General features: G+C 48.0%; 1 protein-coding gene across 2 annotated transcripts in view; it reads right to left on the minus strand.

The window, feature by feature from the left end:
- UBN2 (ubinuclein 2) overlaps nt 1–23798 on the minus strand; it is a 371797-nt gene that overhangs the window by 161034 nt on the left and 186965 nt on the right. For both annotated transcript variants that reach the window (XM_030207117.1, XM_030207109.1), the window contains exon 8: nt 18923–19036. In XM_030207117.1, coding sequence (XP_030062977.1) covers nt 18923–19036 — 114 coding nt within the window. The remainder of the gene's footprint in view (nt 1–18922; nt 19037–23798) is intronic.

The raw sequence follows: 23798 nt of genomic DNA on the forward strand, positions 1-23798 counted from the left end.
TAGCCTCCCCACGGCTTGATACCACTGAGAAGCCAGGGTCCATTGAGCTGGTCTCATGTGAAGACGTGTCATGGGTGTAACATACACTATGGAAGTCATGTGGCCCAACAATCTCAACATCTGCTGAGCTATGACCTGCCAAGAGGATCAAACCTTGGATGCCAGCAAAACTAGATTGTCTGCTCTGGCCTCCAGAAGATAGGCTCAAACCTTCTGAGTGTTGAGCAGGACTCCTATGAATTCCAATTTCTGGACAGTGTATAGATGGAACTTGGGGTAGTTTAAAACAAATCCTAGTAGCTCTAGCACCCAAATAGTCATCCACATGGACTCCTGAGCACTGTCCTCTGAGGTGCTCTTCACCAGCCAATCATCATGATATGGGAACACATGGACTCATGTCTGCGCAGTGATGCCATGACTATCACAAGACACTTGGTGAAGACCAGGGAGCTGAAGCGAAGCCAAAAGGCAACACGCTTTACTGAAAGTGATGTGTTCCCAACTGAAACTGAAGATACTTCCGGTAGGCAGGAAGTATTGAGATATTAGTACATGCGTCCTTTAAGTCCAGAGAGCATTGCCAATCATTTTTTTTAATCATTGAGAGAAGGGTGCCCAGGGAAACCATCCTGTTCTCAGACTATAAATTTCTTCAGGTCCCTTAGGTTTAGAATGGGACGTATCCCCCCTTGTCTTCTTTTGCACAAGGAAGTACCTGGAATAGAATCCCAGCCCTTCTTTCCCTGGTGGAATGGGTTTGACCGCATGGGCCTTCAGAAGGACAGAGAGTTCCTCTGCAAGTATCTGCCTGTGCTGAGAGCTGAATGAATGAGCTCTCGGTGGGCAATTTGGAGGTTTGGAATGCCAATTGAGGGTGTATCCAAGATGGACTAGTTGAAGAACCCACTGGTCAGAGGTTATGAGGCCACCTTTGGTGAAAAACAATTAACCTCCCCTCTGGCAAGTCATCCAGAACAGACACTTTTACTGTGGCTATGCTCTGCTGGAGCCAATCAAAAACTTATCCCTTGCTTTGACTGGGGAACAGCAAGGACCTTATGTGCAAGCTACTGATGAGAACGAGCATGCTGGGGCTGAGCCTGTGCAGGCTGGCAAGTCAAAGGAATGTACATATGCCTAGAGTAGTAGTAGGGACCACTCCTTGACTTCCCAAAAAACCTCCTAGATGAGAAGGTTGATGCAGAAGGCGACCGGCAGGAGAAAGAAGAGATGGTATCAGTGTCTGGTCAGTGAACTCCTCAACCTTCTCTCCAAAAAAGATTATCCCCCTGGCAAGGGGCATCCACCAACCTCTGCTGAACAGAATGTTCCAAGTCAGAAAACAAGCAGCCATGAGAGTGCACATTGCTATACTTTGAGCAGAAATCCTGGATGCCACAATAAAAGTGTCGTAAGTGCCCCTGGCCAAGAACTTCCAACACGCCTTCTGCTGTTTGACCAACTGGCGGAAAGGCTTGGTCTGCTCTGGAGGAAGCGTATCGACCAAGTCAGACAGCTATCTCATGTAGTTCCACAAGTAAACGCTCACAAAGAACTGGTATGACTGAATGCGTGAGATGAGCATATAGGCCTGGTACATCTTTCTCCCAAAAGAATCCAGAGTTCTAGCTTCTCTGCCAGGGGGAGCAAAGTCATAGTCCCTAGTACACTTGGCTCTTTTGAGAGCAGATTCCACAGCCATGGAGTTGTGAGACAACTGAGGCCCCAAACACCCAGGCTCACTGTGGATCAGGTACTGGGTGCCAATCTTCTTGTAGATAACAGGGACCCACAGAGGGGATGCTCAGTTCCTAACCAGGACTGCCATGAGTACCTCGTGGACAGAAGTGATTATAGGCTCTTTAGGAGGGGGGGATAGAGTCCCGGACTTCGAGCATCTTGGCCTGGGCTCATCCTCCACTTCTACATGGAATGCAATAGCATCAGCCATTTTTCTCACAAAAGATGGGAAAGAGAGGCTTTTGGGTGGAGACTGTCTCCTCTCAAGTAGTGGAGAGGGCTCAGAAGGGATCCCCATAAGACTCGTAGGAGGAAAAGTATCTGGGATCCTCTTCCGTTTGCCATGAGCAATACTCCTCGGTGTAGGATAAAATCTCTCCACAAGATGACAGAGACTTAGCCTGTCTCGATGCTGAGGAACCATATCCTCAAGAGCTGTGTCAAGAGACTGGCTCCCGCCTCGACTCTGGCAAAGCTTCCTCCACTGACGTCGGGGGGGGGGGGGGCAGCTTGGATGGCAGTCAACACCGGGACTGCAAGCAGTGCTGGCATCGGAGGCCACACCGAACGATGAGGGCCAGGCGGGGGCGCAGGAGGTACGGAAGGCGTAAGCAACCCCTGATACCATAGCACATCGCTGCATGTGGCCATCCGCCAGCTCAGGGAGAAAGGCCCGGATGCGCTCATTGAGGGCTGACATCGGGAAAAGCTGGATGCTTCAAGACAGGTGGATACCCACTTGATGCCTCACTGCTCCCAAGTGTGTTGAGGTCTCGAAGCAGTCACGCTTACCAATACTCCCAGTGCGACAATAAAGCGAATGCTACATACCTGTAGAAGGTATTCTCCGAGGACAGCAGGCTGATTGTTCTCACTGATGGGTGACGTCCACGGAACCCCCTCCAATCGGAATCTTCACTAGCAAAGACGTTTGCTAGCCCTCGCGTGCCCATGCGCACCGCGCATGTGCGACCGTCTTCCCACCCGAACCGGCTCGTGTTCGTCAGTCCCATATGTAGCAGGACAAAGACAAGGGAAAACACAACTCCAAAGGGGAGGTGGGCGGGTTTCTGAGAACAATCAGCCTGCTGTCCTTGGAGAATACCTTATACAGGTATGTAGCATTCGCTTTCTCCGAGGACAAGCAGGCTGCTTGTTCTCACTGATGGGGTATCCCTAGCCCCCAGGCTCATTCAAAACAACAAACATGGTCAATTGGGCCTCGCAACAGCAAGGACATAACTGAGATTGACCTAACATTTTAACAACTAACAGAGAGTGTAGCCTGGAACAGAACAAAAAATGGGCCTAGGGGGGTAGAGTTGGATTCTAAACCCCAAACAGATTCTGAAGCACCGACTGCCCGAACCGACTGTCGCGTCGGGTATCCTGCTGCAGGCAGTAATGAGATGTGAATGTATGGACAGATGCCCACGTCGCAGCCTTGCAAATCTCTTCAATAGTGGCCGACTTCAAGTGGGCCACTGACGCTGCCATGGCTCTAACATTGTATGCCGTGACATGACCCTCAAGAGCCAGCCCAGCCTGGGCGTAAGTGAAGGAAATGCAGTCTGCTAGCCAATTTGATAAGGTACGTTTCCCCACAGCCACTCCCCTCCTGTTGGGATCAAAAGAAACAAACATTTGGGCGGACTGTCTGTTGGGCTGTGTCCGCTCCAGATAAAAGGCCAATGCTCTTTTGCAGTCCAACGTGTGCAGCTGACGTTCAGCAGGGCAGGAATGCGGACAGGGAAAGAATGTTGGCAAGACAACTGACTGGTTCAGATGGAACTCCGACACCACCTTCGGCAAGAACTTAGGGTGAGTGCGGAGGACTACTCTATTATGATGAAATTTGGTGTAAGGAGCATGGGCTACCAGGGCCTGAAGCTCACTGACTCTACGAGCTGAAGTAACTGCCACCAAGAAAATGACCTTCCAGGTCAAGTACTTCAGATGGCAGGAATTCAGTGGCTCAAAAGGAGGTTTCATCAGCTGGGTGAGAACGACATTGAGATCCCATGACACTGTAGGAGGTTTGACGGGGGGCTTTGACAAAAGCAAACCTCTCATAAAGCGAACAACTAAAGGCTGTCCTGAGATCGGCTTACCTTCCACACGGTAACGGTATGCACTGATTGCGCTAAGGTGAACCCTTACAGAGTTGGTCTTTAGACCAGACTCAGACAAGTGCAGAAGGTAGTCAAGCAGGGTCTGTGTAGGACAAGAGCGAGGATCTAAGGCCTTGCTGTCACACCAGACAGCAAACCTCCTCCATAAAAAGAAGTAACTCCTCTTAGTGGAATCTTTACTGGAAGCAAGCAAGACACAAGAGACACCCTCCAACAGACCCAAGGAGGCAAAGTCTACGCTCTCAACATCCAGGCCATGAGAGCCAGAGACTGAAGGTTGGGATGCAGAAGCACCCCTTCGTTCTGGGTGATGAGGGTCAGAAAACACTCCAATCTCCACAGTTCTTCGGAGGACAACTCCAGAAGAAGAGGGAACCAGATCTGACGCGGCCAAAAAGGAGCAATCAGAATCATGGTGCCTCGGTCCTGCTTGAGTTTCAGCAAAGTCTTCCCCACCAGAGGTATAGGAGGATAAGCATACAGCAGGCCCTCCCCCCAATCCAGGAGGAAGGCATCCGATGCCAGTCGGCTGTGGGCCTGAAGTCTGGAACAGAACTGAGGGACCTTGTGGTTGGCTTGAGATGCAAAGAGATCTACCAAGGGGGGTGCCCCACACTTGGAAGATCCGGTGCACTACTCTGGAGTTGAGCGACCACTCGTGAGGTTGCATAACCCTGCTCAGCCTGTCGGCCAGACTGTTGTTTACGCCTGCCAGATATGTGGCTTGGAGAAACATGCTGTAACGGCGAGCCCACAGCCACATGCTGACTGCTTCCTGACACAGGGGGCGAGATCCGGTGCCCCCCTGCTTGTTGATGTAATACATGGCAACCTGGTTGTCTGTCTGAATTTGGATAATTTGATGGGACAGCCGATCTCTGAAAGCCTTCAGAGCATTCCAGACCGCTCGCAACTCCAGGAGATTGATCTGCAGACCTTGTTCCTGGAGGGACCAGCTTCCCTGGGTGTGAAGCCCATCGACATGAGTTCCCCACCGCAGGAGAGACGCAACCGTAGTCAGCTCTTTTTGCGGCTGAGGAATTTGGAAAGGGCGTCCCAGAGTCAAATTGGACCAAATCGTCCACCAGTGCAGGGATTCGAGAAAACTCGTGGACAGGTGGATCACGTCCTCTAGATCCGCAGCAGCCTGAAACCTCTGGGAAGCTAGGGTTCATTGAGCAGATCGCATGCGAAGACGAGCCATGGGAGTCACATGAACTGTGGAGGCCATGTGGCCGAGCAATCTCAACATCTGCCGAGCTGTGATCTGCTGGGACGCTCGCACCCGGGAGATGAGGGACAACAGATTGTTGACCCTTGTCTCCGGAAGATAGGCACGAGCCGTCCGAGAATCCAGCAGAGCTCCTATGAATTCGAGTCTCTGTACTGGGAGAAGATGGGACTTTGGATAATTTATCACAAACCCCAGTAGCTCCAGGAGTCGAATAGTCATCTGCATGGACTGTAGTGCTCCTGCCTCGGATGTGTTCTTCACCAGCCAATCGTCGAGATAAGGGAACACGTGCACTCCAAGCCTGCGGAGCGCTGCTGCTACCACAGCCAAGCACTTCGTGAACACCCTGGGCGCAGAGGTGAGCCCAAAGGGTAGCACACAGTACTGGAAGTGACGTGTTCCCAGACGGAATCGAGGATACTGTCTGTGAGCTGGCAGTATCGGAATATGCGTGTAAGCATCCTTTAAGTCCAGAGAGCATAGCCAATCTTTTTCCTGAATCATGGGAAGAAGGGTGCCCAGGGAAAGCATCCTGAACTTTTCCTTGACCAGATATTTGTTCAGGGCCCTTAGGTCTAGGATGGGACGCATCCCCCCTGCTTTCTTTTCCACAAGGAAGTACCTGGAATAGAATCCCAGCCCCTCTTGCCCCGGTGGCACGGGCTCGACCGCATTGGCGCTGAGAAGGGCGGAGAGTTCCTCTGCAAGTACCTGCTTGTGCTGGAAGCTGAAAGACTGAGCTCCCGGTGGGCAATTTGGAGGCATGGAGGCCAAATGGAGGGCGTATCCCTGCCGGACTATTTGAAGAACCCAACGGTCGGAGGTTATAAGAGGCCACCTCTGGTGAAAAACTTTCAACCTCCCCCCAACCGGCAGGTCGTCCGGCACGGACACTTTGATCTCGGCTATGCTCTGCTGGAGCCAGTCAAAAGCTCGCCCCCTGCTTTTGCTGGGGAGCTGTGGGGCCTTGCTGAGGCGCACGCTGCTGACGAGAGCGAGCGCGCTGGGGCTTTTCCTGGGCCGCAGGCTGTCAAGAAGGAGGATTGTACCTTCGCTTACCAGAAGAGTAGGGAACAGCCCTCCTTCCCCCATAAAAACGTCTACCTGATGAGGTAGATGCTGAAGGCTGCCGGCAGGAGAATTTGTCGAAAGCGTTATCCCGCTGGTGGAGCTGTTCTACCACCTGTTCGACCTTTTCTCCAAAAATGTTATCCGCATGGCAAGGGGAGTCTGCAATCCGCTGCTGGATCCTATTCTCCAGGTCGGAGGCACGCAGCCATGAGAGTCTGCGCATCACCACACTTTGAGCAGCGGCCCTGAACACAACATCAAAGGTATCACATACCCCTCTGGCAAGGAATTTCCTACATGCCTTCAGCTGCCTGACCACCTCCTGAAACGGCTTGACTTGCTCAGAAGGGAGCTTGTCCACCAAGTCCGCCAGCTGCCACACATTGTTCCGCATATGGATGCTCGTGTAGAGCTGGTATGATTGAATCTTGGCCACGAGCATGGAAGAATAATAGGCCTTCCTCCCAAAGGAGTCTAAGGTTCTGGGGGTCTTTGCCCGGGGGCGCCGAAGCATGCTCCCTAGAACTCTTAGCCTTCTTTAGGGCCAGATCCACCACACCAGAGTCGTGAGGCAACTGAGTGCGCATCAGCTCTGGGTCCCCATGGATCCGATACTGGGATTCGATCTTTTTGGGAATGTGGGGATTAGTTAGTGGCTTGGTCCAGTTCGCCAGCAATGTCTTTTTCAGGACATGATGCATGGGTACTGTGGACGCTTCCTTAGGTGGAGAAGGATAGTCCAAGAGCTCAAACATCTCAGCCCTTGGCTCATCCTCCACGACCACCGGGAAGGGGATGGCCGTAGACATCTCCCGGACAAAGGCCGAGAAAGACAGACTCTCGGGAGGAGAAAGCTGCCTTTCAGGGGAGGGAGTGGGGTCAGATTGAAGACCATCAGACTCCTCGTCAGAGAAATATCTGATGTCCTCCTCTTCCTCCCATGAGGCCTCGTCGTCGGTATCAGACACAAGTTCACGAACCTGCGTCTGAAGCAGCGCCCGTCTCGACAGGCACCCCCAGTACCGGAGAAGGGCACAACAACTCTTCCAGGATGCCAGGAAGAACGGCCCGGAGACTCTCGTGCAGAACGGCTGTGGAGAAAGGCTGAGAAGCCGGTGCAGGCGTCGAAGTCAAAATCTGTTCCGGGCACGGAGGCGGTACTGGGCTGTCCGGGGTAGAGCGCATCGACACCTCCTGGATGGAGGGTGAGCGGTCCTCCCGGTGCCAATGCCTGCTTGGTGCCGACTCCCTCGGCGACCCAGAGCTCCCGGTACCAATTCGGGAAGGTGACCGGTGATGATGCTTCTTCGACTTCTTCGAGTGAAGCATGTCACCGGAGCTCCCCGGTACCGATGAGGATGTTGAATCCAGACGTCGCTTCCTCGGGGCCGAAGAAGGTCGATCCCGGGGGGTCTGTACCGCAGGAGCCCTCAGGGCAGGAGGAGACCTACCCGAAGGCTCACCGCCACCAGCAGGGAAATGGACAGCCCTCACCTGCACTCCAGACGAAGCACCACCGTCCGACGACATCAGCACCAGCGGGGGTCCCGGTACCACCGACGCCGATGCACTCTTCCGAAGTCTCGGTACCGTCGATGCAGGAGGAATACGCCTCGATGCCGATGCACTCCCCGAAGACTTCGGTCCTGCAGACGCCGATGCACTCGACAAATCCCGAGATGCTGTTGCCGTCGAAGCACCGGAGAACAGAACGTTCCACTGGGCTAATCTCGCTACCCGAGTCCTCTTTTGCAAAAGAGCACAAAGACTACAGGCCTGCGGGCGGTGCCCAGCCCCCAGACACTGAAGACACGAAGCGTGCCTATCAGTGAGCGAGATTATCTGGGTGCACTGGATGCACTTCTTGAAGCCGCTGGAAGGCTTCGATGACATGGGCGGAAAAATCATGCCGGCGAAATCAAAATTCGCGATGACAATAGGCACTGAAAAAAAAGGGAGAAAAACCCATACGGGCGGCCAACAAGGCCGCTCCCGAAAGCGAAAGGATACTTACGCTGGGAAAAAGCTAGAAATACGGGAAAAAGGGGAATCCTCTTTTTTTTTTTAACAAACAGAGAGAAAAAAGTAGAAAAACCGCGAAAGACGCGCGAGGTCTTCTGAGGGGCACGAAACGGCGGCAAAACACGACCGTCCCGAGCGCGGACAAAAGAAGACTGACGAACACGAGCCGGTTCGGGCGGGAAGACGATCGCGCATGCGCGGTGCGCATGAGGGCTAGCAAACGTCTTTGCTAGTGAAGATTCCGATTGGAGGGGGTTCCGCGGACGTCACCCATCAGTGAGAACAAGCAGCCTGCTTGTCCTCGGAGAAAACGTCGACATAGACACCTCCGACCTCGATGTTGATGTATAGGAACTGGACCTAGATCTAAAAAATTTTTTCATGTTCAGCCTCCCGGGAAACCTGGGGCCTCTTCTTCATATGAAGGCAGAGAACACAGCAGGGCTATGGTCAGTCTCAAGACGCTGCAGACACCAAGAATGGGTGTCTTTTCCCGAGATGGTCTGGTTGCACCGGGTACAATGCTTGAAGCCATTGGGAGTCTTCCTGGACATGGACGGGAAGACCTCGCCGGCCAAATCAAATGGCTCGATGGTGTCTGAAAAAGAGGCACAAAAAAAATGGGTTCCCGACCAGTATCATGACGAAAATAAAAGGAAACTGAAATGCGGGCAAAAAAGACTAAAGAAAACAATAAGGGTACTTTTTTTTTTCTTTTAAAGAAATAAACCAAAAGAAAAGAAGAAAAATAAAGGCCGAAGGCACTCTGATAAAGCTCTAACCCAGACAAGTGAAGAGAGACCAAGCAAACGCAGCTTCCCTTCACGCAGAAAAAATGAAACTACCATGTTCTTGGCAGCTTCTCTTCACGTGGAAAAACCAAAACTTAGAGGACCACGTTCTGTTGGCGGGCGGGAAGGCACTCATGCATGTGCAGTGGATCGCAGCTCGTGCTTAAGAAAGCTCTGTTTTTTTACTTGGGCATAAATGCCAGACTGGACAACACGAATCGGCACCTACCCACACGTAAGAATATGAAACCCTGATTGTCCTCGGAGAATACACATACCACATACAGATTAAGTGACTGCAAACTAGAAATACTAGTATGCAGACAAATTAAACAAACTTCAAGAAGTTGAACCTTGTATGTAGACTACTATCAGAGAAACAGAAAATGGTGAATTCCCCTTATAAGGTGCAAAATATAAAGATACCAGATGCAGTGGCGTAGTAAGGGGGGGGGGGGGAGGACGAACTGCCTCAGGTGCTGCCTTGGCAGAGGCACGGTGGGAGCCCCAGTCCCCCCCCCCCCAAAGAATTGAGGCGTTTGGCTGGCGGGGGTTCCAAGCCCTGCGAATGGAAGCCCTCCTGCCTGTGCCATGCCGTCTGCTCCCCTACCTTTCTAGTATGCATGAGGGAGGCCTCCCCCACGTATGCTTGGTTGTACAAAAAACCCAGCATTGCATGGGGGAAGGGGAGTGGATGGTACAGTTCATGGGCAGGATGACATCTGCTGGCGGGGTTTGGAAAGCGGTGCGTGCCAGGGGAAGGGGGGAGGAAGGTTGAGCAGATGCAAACAGTGGCATCCCTTACTATGCCACTAACCAGATGTCAGGCATAGTAATAGGAACGGGGTGCAATCAAGGCAACTGTACAGGACTCCTTGGCCAGAATGGGCCCCCAGCCTGCCTGAACCTGAAGGAGGCTTAGTCTGGTACAGAGCTTTGGTGTCCCTTCCCAAATTTCTGCCATGGACCTCAGCCATGTCTGATACCAGCTCTGGCAGTTATACATTCCAAAACCTGACATTTTATAATCAATAAGAAATAAAAATGTTTTTTCTACTTTTATTATCTGGTCATTTGATTTTTTTTTCTAATTTTATTAGTACCATCTATGGTTTCTACTTTGTTCTGTCTTCTCTGTACTTTCATGTCAGGGCCTTCTGTACATATGACATTTCTTCTTTCTCGATATCCATTTTCCTCTGTGTCCCTGATCCTATGCTGTCCCCATGTCCAACATTTCCCTTCTGTGTCCTTATCTCTCCCTGAGTCCAGCTTCTTTTTTCTCTCTATCCTCCCTGCCCAACATGGCCCAGCATTTTGTAGAAATATGGTACAGCCAGGGGCCCCCACCGGAATGGTGGAAGACCAAACCTTAGAGCTCAGGTCATATAGAAACCCTGGCCAGGTCAACGATGTAATGGCTAGTATGGCTGGAAGCTTGCTGGAAAAGCAGGACACAGCTTTTAGCCCACATTGAGGCCTAAATGACCTAAAATTGGAAAAGAATAGTCAAGGAATCTAAAATCAAATGGAGCCTGTCAGCTATAAGTTAGAAAAAAACTTGTTTTTCTGTGATAATGCCAGGTGCAAGAAAATAGGGAAGTAACAGTTGAGATAAAGGAGGAGGCTTTCCGGTGAGCATCTTGCGGTCAAGCAAGTTTTGAAGTAAACAAGTTTAACATTGAAGTCTATGGAAGCCCATTGATTTGAATGCAGCCAGAAGGGTATAAATGTAACAGCGAATTTGGGTGGGGTTGGAGAACTCCCAGATGCTATGCAGAGATGCTGTCAGTCTGTGAATCTACTTGCCTTGTATTGCTTTGGTGAGTTGGAAAATAAAGCCTAAAATCTTTGCAGCTTATCCTCACTCTCTTTCTTATACCATAATCAAAGGAGTAATTAATCTTTTGGGTGAAGATGGGTATGAGAAGGTGTTTATATTTCCTTACACCCACAAGGAGTCAGATGATTGAGGGTACTACTGATAGCCTTCTGGAAGACCTCTCTGGTATGCAGGCAATTGACCAGCCTACCAGAGGGGACCCATGGGACAGTTTTCCCCATAAAATTCAATTTGTACATCTATTTCCTCTCCACCCAGCAATCTCCACAGGACAACATCTCTCTCCCTTTTCCTTCTATTCTTTCTCATCCCCCCATACCCAGCATAGCATATGTCCCTACCTCTGTGCATCCAGCATCTCTCCCCTCCCCCCTGAAGGCTCAGATGATCTCTTGCCCCCTCCCCCTACAAGACCTTACAGGTTTGGATTTTCTCTTGCTCCCTCCCCTCCTGCCAGTCCAGCAACTCTCCTGACCCCCCCCCCCCTCCAGTGAGTCCTGCAGCTCTCTCTCCTATGGGTCCAGCATCTTTCCTGCTCCTCCTCCCTGTCCCCCCGCCCCCGGTTCAAACACCCTCTCCCACTTCCCCCACAGCACTTCCAAACCTGTCTCCTTCACCCAACTGCAGCAGCCATAAACACACACTGTCTGCAGCCGGACCTGGAACCCATCCTCTGCCGTGTCCTGCCCTCTTCCCCACTGATGCAACTTCCTGTTCTGTCTGCCCCTTCATGTTCTAATGGACCCATGGATGCTCTCACAGGCTTTCAGATTCTGATGTACCTGAAAAAGCTGTTCCTGTGAGTTTTTGCCTCTGTGACAAGTTTCTGTTCATTCTCTTTTAGCCTTCTTTATTGATGCTTTGCAACTAACTTGGCAGCGCTTATGTTGCTTTTTATTTTTTTCATTCTGGTCCTTCTTCCATTATTTGGAGGATGTTCTTTTGACTCTATAGCCTCTTTCATGTCACCTTTAACCATGCTGGCTGTCATTTGCTCTTCTTTCCACCTTTGTAAATAAGTGGAATACATCTGGTCTGGGCTTCCAAGATGGTATTTCTGAACAACATCCATGCCCGATTTAAAGTCCTAACCTTTTCAGCCAAACCTTTTTGCTTCTTTTTAACCATTTTCTTCATTTTATCATAGTCACTCTTTAGAAAATAAAATGCTGCTACAGTAGATTTCCTTTGTGACTTCACTCCAGATATTAGCTCAAATTTGATCATGTTACACTGTTTCCCAGCAGACCCAACACTGTTACCTCTCATACTATACCCTGCATACCACTAAGGACTAGATCTAAAATAGCTCCCCCTCTCGTAGGTTTCTTGACCAGTTGCTCCAACAAGCAGTCATTTATTATGTCTACGAATTTTTATCTCGTTAGAGCTCCCTTTTGTGACATTTATCTAGTCAATACTGGGGTAAATGAAATCACCCATTGTTATAATGTTGCCCAATTTGTCAGCTTTCCTAATTTCTGTAAACATTTCTTCATCTTTCTATTTGTTCTGTCCTGGCGGACGGTAGTACAGCCCTACCAGTATACTCCTCCTCTTCACACACGGAATTTCTATCCACACGGCTACCACGCTGCTGTTTCATGTAGAATATTTATTTTGTTTGACTCAGTTCCCTCTATATAATCTAACTTTCCCATCTTATTTTTTTAGGCTTCTAGCATTTGTATACAGACACTTCAAATGGTGTTTTTTCCTTTCAACTACAGCTGCTTAGAAGTTGACAGGGATAATTTGCATCATTTACTGAACTCTCCCCTACTGGCTATCTTTCACCATTGTTGAAAACGCTCTTTGAGATTCCCTAAATGTCCTGTTTCAATAGTATCCCCTTCAAGGATAATCCTCACCGAACCAGCTCCCCCCCCCCCCCCCCCCAAAAAAAAAAACAAAAAAAAAACTGCTCTTTCTCCTTTGCAAATGTTAGTTCCAGCAGCCTGGTTCCACCCCAGTTAAGGTGAAGTCCATCCTCTCGGACCAGGCCCCCCCTTTTCCACAATATCGCCCAGTTCCTAACAAATCTAATTCCCTCATCCCTGCACCCATGTCTCAACCACTCACTGAGACTTCCAAACTCTGCTTGCCTCTTGGGTCTTGCACAATTAACTTGCAGCCCTAATATTTTAATCAGTTCCTGATCCACAATAGAATATTGCCTCCTATTCCATGGCTTTTTAATTTCCTCAGGAGTCTTTCACGAGAGACTTTGTTGGAAAGCTTTCTAAAAATCTAGATACACTTAGACACACATAGGTTACTATGATACTCTGTGAGTGTAAATGCTTTGAAAATGAGCCCCTATATCGACTGGCTCATCTTTATCCACAAGTATATTTATATCTTCAAAAGAGGTCCCTTGGCCAAATCCATGTTGGTTCTGACCCATTAAACCATGTTTGTGTGTTCAGTAATTTTGGTCTTTATAATAGCTTCAACGATTTTGCTAGGCACTGACGTCAGGCTTACTTGTCTAGTTTCCTATATTGGTCAACCTTGAGATACCATGGATGGTTTTAATGATAAGTTACAGATTACTAATAATAGATTTGCAATTTCATTTTTCAATTCTTTCAGTACTTGAGATGTATACCATCCAGTGTAGGTGATTTACTGCTTTTTAGCTTGTCAAATGTAGCTTATTATATTTCCTAGGTTCACCGAGATTTGTTTCAGTTCCTCCATATCCTCACCTTTAAAACAATTTCTGGCACAGGTAGCTCCCTTATTTCCTCCTCAATAAAGATCAAAGCAAAGAATTCATTTAGACTCTTCGCTATGGCCTTGTCTAAGTTGTGTGTCCCTTTTACTCTGTGATGATCTAATAGTTCAACTGACTATCTCACAGGCTTCCGTTTCTAATGTACCCGAAAAAAATTCTACTTGGAGTTTTTTTACCTTTACGACAAGCTTCTTAAATTCTTTTTTTAACCTTCCTCCTTACCTCTTAAACACAATGGCTTTGACCTTCCTTGCACCTTCACTACATCTAAATACAAATCCTAAACAGTCTATCAAGTTAATTCAGTTGAAGCCCTTAGTCTTGACTGCTATCTTCGTTTACATAAAAATCTTTTCCCTCCCTCTTCCATGACTTCCCCTCTCAGCGAGTGCTAGATTGCTAACATTCTATTTTTAGTAACTGCCATCTGGTGGACAATGTGCTACATAAATGTGGTTATAAAAAAATTGAAAAACAATAAATAATTTAACAGAGAAAAGTTAAAATATGGAACTAATTTAATGGATAACATTGTTTGGTGCTTATGGAGGTTTTTTTAGGCATTCTCTCTTGTCCAACTGTGACCTGTGCACTTATCAGACTCTATTCAACTTGACCATGGCCTGGAGTAAAGGTGAACTGAAGCCATAGGATATGAAAGACATGATGGTTACACACAGCTACTAGACCTGGAATAATGACTACATATGAATGACCTATTGTCAGGACAGCTGAAGATAATGAACCACCCTATAAAGCAAGATGTGACCAGCACATCCCAGTGCAGCAAGGTTGTCCAGAAAGGAGAAATTAGGTCTTACCTGATAATTTTCTTTCCATTAGTTCTTCACACTATTCCAGGACTAGTGGGTAGTTATGTCCATTGACCAGCAGGTGGAGATCGAGAATTCACAACTGAGCACCACTACATAGCTCCCTGCTAGCAGCTCAGCTCCTCAGTATCCATCCTCAAGCAAGGAAGAAAACACACCCAATCAGGAGCATGGTCAGCAATCAACATATCCGGCCCCAAGAACCATTCAAAGATAAGGCCCCTGGAAAACAGGATACAAAGACAATATATAGAGCCACCAACAAAGGCGTCGCACCACGGGAGGGCTCCTGGAATAGTATGAAGAACTAATGGAAAGAAAATTATCAGGTAAGACCTAATTTCTCCTTCCATTACGTTCATTCCCACTATTCCAGGACAAGTGGGATGTTCAAAAGCTATCCCTACGAGGGTGGGAAGCCAAATCTGCAATACGCAGAATCGACACCCCAAATGTAGCTGCTGCCTGAGCGGCACCAGCCATTCTACTATACTTACTGAAAGTATGCAGCGAAGCGTACGCCGCTGACCTACAGATAGCCAACAGAGAAGACAACGAAGCCTCCACCCAAGATGTAGCCACACGTCCAGGAGAGAGACCAAAGTCTCACTGCCCCATCCATTAACAAGCCGGACTCCACCGCCAGCAGACTGCTAGGAGTTCCCCCCTGCAAGGTGAAAAAAGGCAACCGCCGCAGGCAAGACCGAAAGACCCAAACGGCAGCATTCCCAACAGTGGGGCAAAGGCATCCAGAGCTCGGCTCACTGCACACAGCTCCAGAGGATAGAGGGCCAATGCCCTCCTTGGAGACCAAGAGCCCTGCACCAAGGAACCCCAGCAAAGGGCACTCCCCAGCCCGAGAAGCTGGTATCCTTAGACACCACCCTCCCAAAGCAGGCTCGAAGAGGACCTTCCCACTATCAACGACTGGGGAAGCAGCAACCCCCTCATGCACTGACTGACAGCCAGAGAGCAAAAGAGCCAGATGCCGCCGCTCTCTGAAACCTGAGACCAGCAGCTGAGCAGGGCCCCCTAAAGCGGCCTTATGAGAGAAGAAGGAACCCCTTCCATGGCTGCTGCCATAGATCTAAGGACCTGCACGAAATACCAGGCCTGTAACTAGTGACAAAGTAGGAGCGAGAAACTTGGAAGCTAACTTAAAGTGCTGTCCCGCTGAAAAAACACTCATGCTCATCGGGAATAAAAGTTGGTGCACTGGTGCCAGCCTGCTCCTGTTGAAATTAAACATCCAAACAAGACAAAAAACTGGGGTGAACCAGCGCTGAAGGGGTCTCTACTCAGGCTAGGTAAGAAGAGGCCCGGAGTCATCCAGGTACAGTAGAACACAAAAACCTGTGTCTCCGCAGAAAGACTGCCACTATGAGCATGACCTCAAAAAGGAACCAACTGGCAGGGTCCAGAACAGGAAATGAACTGCCAAGACAGCCCTTAGCGGGAAAGAGAAGTATGCCTCCCTGAGATCGAGATCGAGAGAAACTTTCTCTCCCAAACAGAGACGATCAGAGACCTTAGGGTCGCCATCCGAAAATGGATACCTGTGGATCCCTTGAGATCCAGAATTGATTGCACTGTTCCCGTCTTCCTGGGAACCCCAAAAAGGATGGAGTACCGACCCAAACAGCGCTCGGCAGGAAGGACAGGAACAATGGCCCAAAAGGATAGCAGCACCTCCAGTGCTCTTCTGCTCTGAGCAGACAGAGGCCCTCTCTGACAAGGAGACTGCAAGAAGAGAGGGGAGAACACCAGCCAGACGCCAGCACCCTGAAAATCCAGCACCTAAGCTGAGGAGAAGGTAGTCCACACATCTTGAAATGCCCGAAAGTGGCTCCATGTTGACCCAGATGGGCCAGCCAGCCAGTTCACCCAAGGATGGCCGGGAGACAGCAGCCACTCACCCCGAGTGCCCTGCTGTTTCCTGATTCCCCGTTCCCTGGATGGGAGAATGCCAGGCTCGAAACCGAGCCCTCTGGCCAAAATTCTGAGGACCAGGCCTACCCTTAGTGCTGACACAAAACTGGCACTTGCCAAGCCCACAGGGCGGTCCAAGAACAAGGAACGTCCCCTGGTAAACGCTGGAGCCCGACTCACAGAGCTCCTGAACCAAATCGCTGAGGGTGTACCCAAGAGAAAGGTGACCCAAAGTGCAAACCTGACCACGCAGGCCTTGGTGGTGGCAATCACCACCTACGGTGCAGGCAGAACTGACAGCTTGTGGTGAATGCCAAAGACATACCCTAGGTCGAAGCCCGAAGAATGTCATACACAGCGTCCAACAGACAGGCAAAACGTGCCTCCAACCAGGCAGCCCAGGGACTGCCCCAGGAACAGACTGCTGCTGCCACTGCAAACAGGCCCATGCCGCAGCCCTCGACCGAAGACAACCCACAGCGGGAACGACAAAGGGCTACCGATAGAAGCCTGCAGCTCCTAATGCAAACACCTGCAAGACGGGCTACAAGGTCTGATTCAGCTTCCCATCTAGCAGATTCCACAAGGCAATGCTGCCAGCAACCAGGAAGGGAAAATTCAAGGTGGCTGCAGACACTGAGTCCAATATAGGGAACGGAGCTTTTCCTTCTCCCTGCACTAGAGAAAAGAAGTGGGCCATGGTTCCCCCAACCTGCAGGCCTGAGTCAAGTGCACTGTACATTGTGGTAAACGGGCCCTGAATGACCATTACCTGGGGAACACCTTGGACAAGCCCCTGTGGCCCTACACAAGGCTAGTCGCCCGACTTCCGGAGAACCCCAAGGGTTTCGCTATGGGAAGCCCTGCTAGCGCCACCGAAAACAGGGAGCTGAACTCCCCCCGCTGAAACAGATCGAGCACCCGAGGGTCATCCCCCTCCCCAAGAGGGAGCTCACCCTCCACCAAGGGCTCTGACAGAGGAGACCCCAGAGAGCAGCCCAACTGCAGCAAAACAAAATGAAGACTCCACGTGTTATCTGCTGTGAACTCCTGGGAGCCGGCAGGGAAATCCCTGTCCCCTGTCCCCCAGGAGATGCTAGGGTCACTGGAGAAGGGACTACTTGCACCAGTCCAAGGTCTTGCAGAGCAAGAGAACAAGCCCAGAAAGGCAAGCTCTGACTCAGGGGGGTCCTCGCGCTGGCAGAGAACAAAATGGCTGCCATTCCTGCCTCCCTCTGAGGCGAAGCGCCAAGATGCTGCACTGGGGACCAGAGCTGCAAGAAACGCATTGCTGCGACTGAGGGCGCTCTGTGTGCGTGAGCCCCAACTCTACCCCTCCACTTGGGAACTGGACTGCACACCATGCAGCAACTCGAGGAGGAACCCCGCCCGCTGCAAGACAGGCAGCTCCTCACACTCCCAGCGGGGCTGCCATGAACCAAGATTGTCGCAGCGTGGGAAAGCATGTGGCGCACTGTGCTACACACTCGCTTGTCTTTCGTGCGCTTTTTTTTTTTTAAACCGGAGCGCAGTACAACAACCATAAAGCTCTTTTTTATTGTGAGCACAAATCGCTCCCAAGGACGTCCTGAGGCCCAAAGCACAGCAGAGAACACACTACCCCGGGTCCATGCTCCCAGGGGACACAGCCACTCCCTTGTCACGGCAGGGCACAGCACCACCAGCCTGCCAAACTCACTGCACTGCCTGCACTGTTCCTTATCTTCTGAAGCAGACTGGTTGCTGAGCAGGCTCCCATAAGAACGCAGAACACTCCAGGGGGGAAAGCACGACAGGGACCCAAGCACCACCAGGTATGTCTGCCCACTATGCTCAACTGGGAACCAGTTGACCAACTGGACCAGGACAGGAGCAAGGCCTCAGAACCAGAGACAGAGGAAGTCTGTTCATTCACCTGCTAGAGATAGAAGATACTGAGGAGCTGAGCTGCAAGTAGGGAGCTATGTAGTGGTGCTCAGTTCTGTATTCTGTATCTCCACCTGCTGGTTGATGGACATAACTACCCACTTGTCCTGGAATAGTGGGAATGAACGTAATGGAAAGGGAAAGTTTTTTTGTTTTTTTTTTTGGACACTGGTGATGTGGTATGGGAAGTCTGGTGGGACAAAATAAGGCTGGAAATTATGTGGCTTTGACACCTAAAGTAGACCAGGGACAACAAGCTGACTGAAAAGAACACTGGGCCCATACAAGCAGTCTTGTGATGATTTTATTTCTCAGGCTTAAAAAAAGATGGAAATACTGACTATATATTTGGAAGTTCTACAAAAAAACTCACAGTTATGCCTTCTGGCTAGTGACCCTTCAAAGTATGCATGTATTGCTACACAATCTGGGAGTCAACTGAGCTACTCTGTCCCCATCTGTGCAGCAAGGGTTGTGCATGCTCAGAAATTTACACCAGTTCTGAGCTCCAGAAGAGGTGTTTTATCCTGGCAACATGTAATGCTGACTACTTGTTGTGCCTTATTCAATACTTATTGCTAATAGAGGAAAAAAACAACAACAAAAGAAAAAAGCATTGCACAGCTCACTGCAAACACTACTATTTGATATTACATACCTGACTGTTTCATTCCAACAGAATTTCTTTCTCGGTCCCATGACTCTCTTGCCTGGTTTCTCATCATCATCCTCCTCAGATCCATTCTTTTCCCGTTCCTCCTCAGCCTGCATTCTAAATACAAAGAAAAGAATGTGCAAAACCAGCAGAATATATATGCACCACAAGTTCATTAGTTAGCCATATACTGGCGCGCGTTCAATACACCCATCTACACCAGCGCAAGCCATTTTCTGTACACCTTAGTAAATGGACCCCTCAGTCTTTTTGGGTATTTAATTAAAAAAAAATTGCTGTTGCCCAATTTTCAACCACTTGCATGTATTATTTCAATAATCAAAAAGTATTATCCAAGGAATCTTGAGCTGGACATGACAAAATATATCATTTGCATATGACAGCGAAAAAAATATCTAAAAATTTTAAGTACTCTTCCCTAGGTGGCTAATATAAACATTAAACAATTGCGATGATAAAGGTGACCCCTGGGGAACACCACAGTTTGCTTGCCAACCTGCTGAAACTTCACCATGTTTAATAACTTTATAATGTCTTTTCCCCCAAAAGACAGAAAAGCACCTAAGAAATGATCCTCCAATCCCCATTTCGCTCAACCTATACAAAAGTAGCACATGATCTATAGCGTCAAAGGCTGTTAAGATATCAAACTATAGAAGGATTACTTCTCTCTCCATAGATAAAAATCACCTAATTTCAGTTATTACAACAATGAGCACTGTTTCCGTGCTGTAATTTGGATGGAATCCATGTTGTGAAGGATGTAAATACATGGAGTCCTCCAAGTATGATGAAAACTGTATATTAACAACAAACTCCAAGAGCTTTGTCATCCATAGGATGAGAGCTACAGGTCTAAAATTTTCAACTTGTGTAAGGTCACTTTCTACAGCCTTAGGGATTGAAGTCAAGCTATTTCCTGTGGATAAATTCCTTCTGATAATACAATATTAATAAAATCTGTGAGCCAACCTAAAATATTGGTCGGCATAGTCCTATATAATAATTCTCACCTCCATTCTGACTTGCCTGGGACTGTGGCTCATTCCGAGTTGGTCTGCTAGGCTCCATAGATCAGGCTGACATCACCATAGCCATTATGATGTCAACTTCAGAACCCGGGGGGGGGGGGGGGGGGACATGCCTCACAGCTGATCCATGTCCAGAGGAAGGTCGCTGGACATGGGTGGCTGGGGGGGGGCAGGGAAGAGAGGAGGGTCGCTGGACATGGGTGGCTGCAGGGGGTCGCTGGACATGGGTGGCTGCAGGGGGGGCAGAGGAGAGAGGAGGGTCGCTGGACATGGGTGGCTGGAGGGGGGCAGGGGAGAGAGGAGGGTTGCTGGACATGGGTGGCAGGAGGGGGGGCAGGGGAGATAGGAGGGTCGCTGGACATGGGGGTTGCATATATTCATGTTTTTGGGAGATTATGGCTTTTGTAGTGAAATGTGAAGTGTGTGGACAGATCACCATGTTGAAGCTTTGCAAATCTCCTCTATGGAGGTGATCTCAGATCAGCTATGGATGCAGCCATGGCTCTGACTTTATGAGCTATGACATGACCCCCTAGAGTCAGCACCAGCCTGGGTATAAATGAAGGAGATGCAGTCTGCCAGCAAATTAGATAATGTTGTATACTGCCTTGGAGGAATCTCTTCAAAAAAGTGGTTAATCCAGGAGTGGTGCCTTTATTTTGATTCCAACTGCTTTTTATTTAGGGATCCTGTTTATCTTGCGTATTTTTGAATTCCGTCATTGTATTTGTCTCCATTATCTCCACCAGTAAAGCACTCAAGGCATCCACCACCCTCTCCCTGAAGAAGTATTTCCTGATGCAACTCCTAAGTCTACCACCCTACAACCTCAATTCATGCCCTCTGGTACTACCGCTTCCTCATTTCTGGAATAAGATTTTTTTTGTATATTAATACCTTTGAAGTATTTAAACATCTTCTTATCTCTAGGGTTTATTCAAGTATTCAGGTTTTAAAACTCTCTGTCTGATCTTCAAGGCCCTTAAGGAAAAAAATTTGAAGGGTCTCTTCGGTCTTATTTAAGATAAGTTTTTTTTTCCAAAGTATTTTTGCTTTAGAGTACGTTTCACTGAATAATATTTATCATATTATCCAATCTTTTGTGTGCAATGATTATATCTTATGGATGTTTAGTTGACCTTGTTGGTCAGTGGCAGTTCCATTAATTGTTATAAGTACACAATTATCCCTTTACAAATATTTTCCAGTATTATATCAGTTGTGGGATGTGTAACATTCTGAGGTCTTTTTTTGTTTTATATCTCTATGCAGCATTCTTTTTCAAAGTATTTTCGCTTTAGAGCACATTTTTCACTGACATTATGCAATCTTTTGCGTGCAATGATTATATCTTGCGGACGTTTAGTTGACCTTCTTGGTCAGTGGCAGCTCCATTAATTCTTATGAGCACATAATCATTACTTTATAAATATTTTTCAGTATTATATTATTATTTATTGCATTTGTATCCCACATTATCCCACCTCTTTGCAGGCTCAATGTGGCTTACAATACATCATGGATAGTGGAAATGAGAAGAGGTTAAGCAACTGGAGTTACAGCAGGGTTTGTGTTGGATGGTAATGAAATGCATAAAAGTAAGAGACACAAGGGATTGATTTACATTCATGGTATAAGTGTTAGTTTCACATGACTTGGTCTTTGTGATAAGTCTTGTCGAAGAGATGGGTCTTTAGTAGTTTCCGGAAGTTGGTTAGTTCATGGACCGCTTTCAGGTTCCGTGGTAATGCGTTCCAGAGCTGTGCGCTCATATAAGAAAAGGTTGATGTGTGCATTAGTTTGTACTTTAGACCTTTGCAGTTGGGGAAATGAAGATTGAGAAATGTGCGAGAAGATTTTTTAGCATTCCTGGATGGTAGGTCTATCAAGTCTGACATGTATGCTGGGGCATCGCCATGGATGATTTTATGTACTAAGGTACATACTTTGAACGTGATGCGCTCTTTGAGTGAGAGCCAGTGTAACTTCTCTCATAGGGGTTTTGCACTCTCATATTTTGGTTTGCCAAATATGAGTCTGGCTGCCGTGTTCTGGGCTGTTTGGAGTCTTTTGAGTATTTGCTCCTTGCAGCCAGCGTAGAGTGAGTTGCAGTAATCTAGATGACTGAGGACTAACGATTGAACCAGATTACGGAAGACGGTCCTCGGGAAGAATGGTCTTACTCTTTTTAATTTCTACATTGATTGGAACATCTTTTTGGTTGTGTTTTTTGCGTGATTCTCAAGTGTTAGGTGCCGATCAATGGTCACACCAAGAATTTTCAAGGTGTCCGAGATAGGTAGGTTTATCTTTGGTGTGTTGATGGTGGTGAATTTGCTCGTATTGTATTGAGAGGTAAGTACTAGGCACTGGGTTTTTTCTGCATTGAGTTTTAACTTAAAGGCATCTGCCCATGAATGCATGATGTGCAGGCTTTGGTTGATGTCGTTGGAAATTTCTCTTAGGTCTTGATTGAATGGGATGTAGATCGTTACATCATCGGCGTAAATGTATGGGTTGAGGTTCTGGTTAGATAGTTGTTTGGCCAGAGGTGTCATCATTAGGTTGAATATAGTCGGTGAAAGGGGAGATCCCTGTGGAACTCCGCATTCAGGTGTCCATGCGGTTGATGTAGTCGATTTTGATGTGACTTGATATGAGCGTGAGGTTAAGAATCCTTTAAACCAGTTAAGAACATTGCCTCCGATGCCGAAGTACTCCAGGATGTGTAGTAGGATTCCATGGTCAACCATATCGAAGGCGCTGGACATGTCGAATTGTAGAAGTAATATGTTCTTGCCGGTTGCAACCGTTTGTTTGAATTTCGTCATGAGCGTAACTAATGCTGTTTCAGTACTGTGATTAGAACGAAATCCTGATTGGGAGTCGTGCAGTATTGAGAATTTGTTTAGATATTCTGTGAGTTGTTTGGTTACCATTCCTTCTGTTATTTTGGTTATTAAGGGAATGGCTGCAACTGGTCTATAGTTGGTTAGTTCGCTCGCATTTTTCTTTGCGTCTTTGGGTATGGGGGTGAGTAGAATGTTTCCTTTCTCCTTTGGGAAGAGTTCATTTTGTAGCATAAAGTTCACGTGTTTCGTTAGATCTCTGATGAAGTGTTGGGGGGCTGATTTCATAAGGTTATTTGGGCATATATCTAGTTTGCAATGAGATTTGGCGTACCTTTTAAGCGTTTGGGAGATAAGATCTTCCGATATTGTTTCAAATTCATTCCAGATCCTATCTGCTGGGTATTCTCCAGGGTTCGGGTCTAGGCAGTCTAGTAAAGTAGCGTAATCGATGGGGCTGGTAGGTATTTTGAGTCGGAGTTGTATTATTTTCTCTTTGAAGTATTTCGCGAGGTTTTCTGCCTCTGGAGTGTCTGTGCTGTTGTTCGTGACTGGAGTGGTATTTAGCAGCTTGTTCACGAGTTGGAAAAGTTTGTGTGTGTCCTTGTAATTTGGTCCAATTTCATTTTTGTAATATAGTCTTTTGGTCTGTCTTATGTTGTATTTATATTTTCTCCGGATTAGTTTCCATTCATTAAGTGAGGGATCGTCTTTCCTTTTAGTCCATGCGCGTTCTAATTTCCTAACTTATGTTTTGAGTTTTTTCAGTTCTTCATTGAACCACGGTAATGAGTTCTTTCTATGTGAGGTTCTGGTTTGAATTGGGGCGATTTTGTCTAATATTGTTTTGCATTTATCGTCCCATTCTATGAGAAATTTTGTTGTGTCTGCCTTTGTTGTCCATTCGTTATGGTAGATCTGTTGCCAGAATATTACCGGGTCTATTTTTCCTCTTGTGGTGTAGGTTTTTCGTTCTTG

This window comes from Microcaecilia unicolor, chromosome 1 (assembly GCF_901765095.1).
Source record: "Microcaecilia unicolor chromosome 1, aMicUni1.1, whole genome shotgun sequence".
NCBI lineage: Eukaryota > Metazoa > Chordata > Amphibia > Gymnophiona > Siphonopidae > Microcaecilia > Microcaecilia unicolor.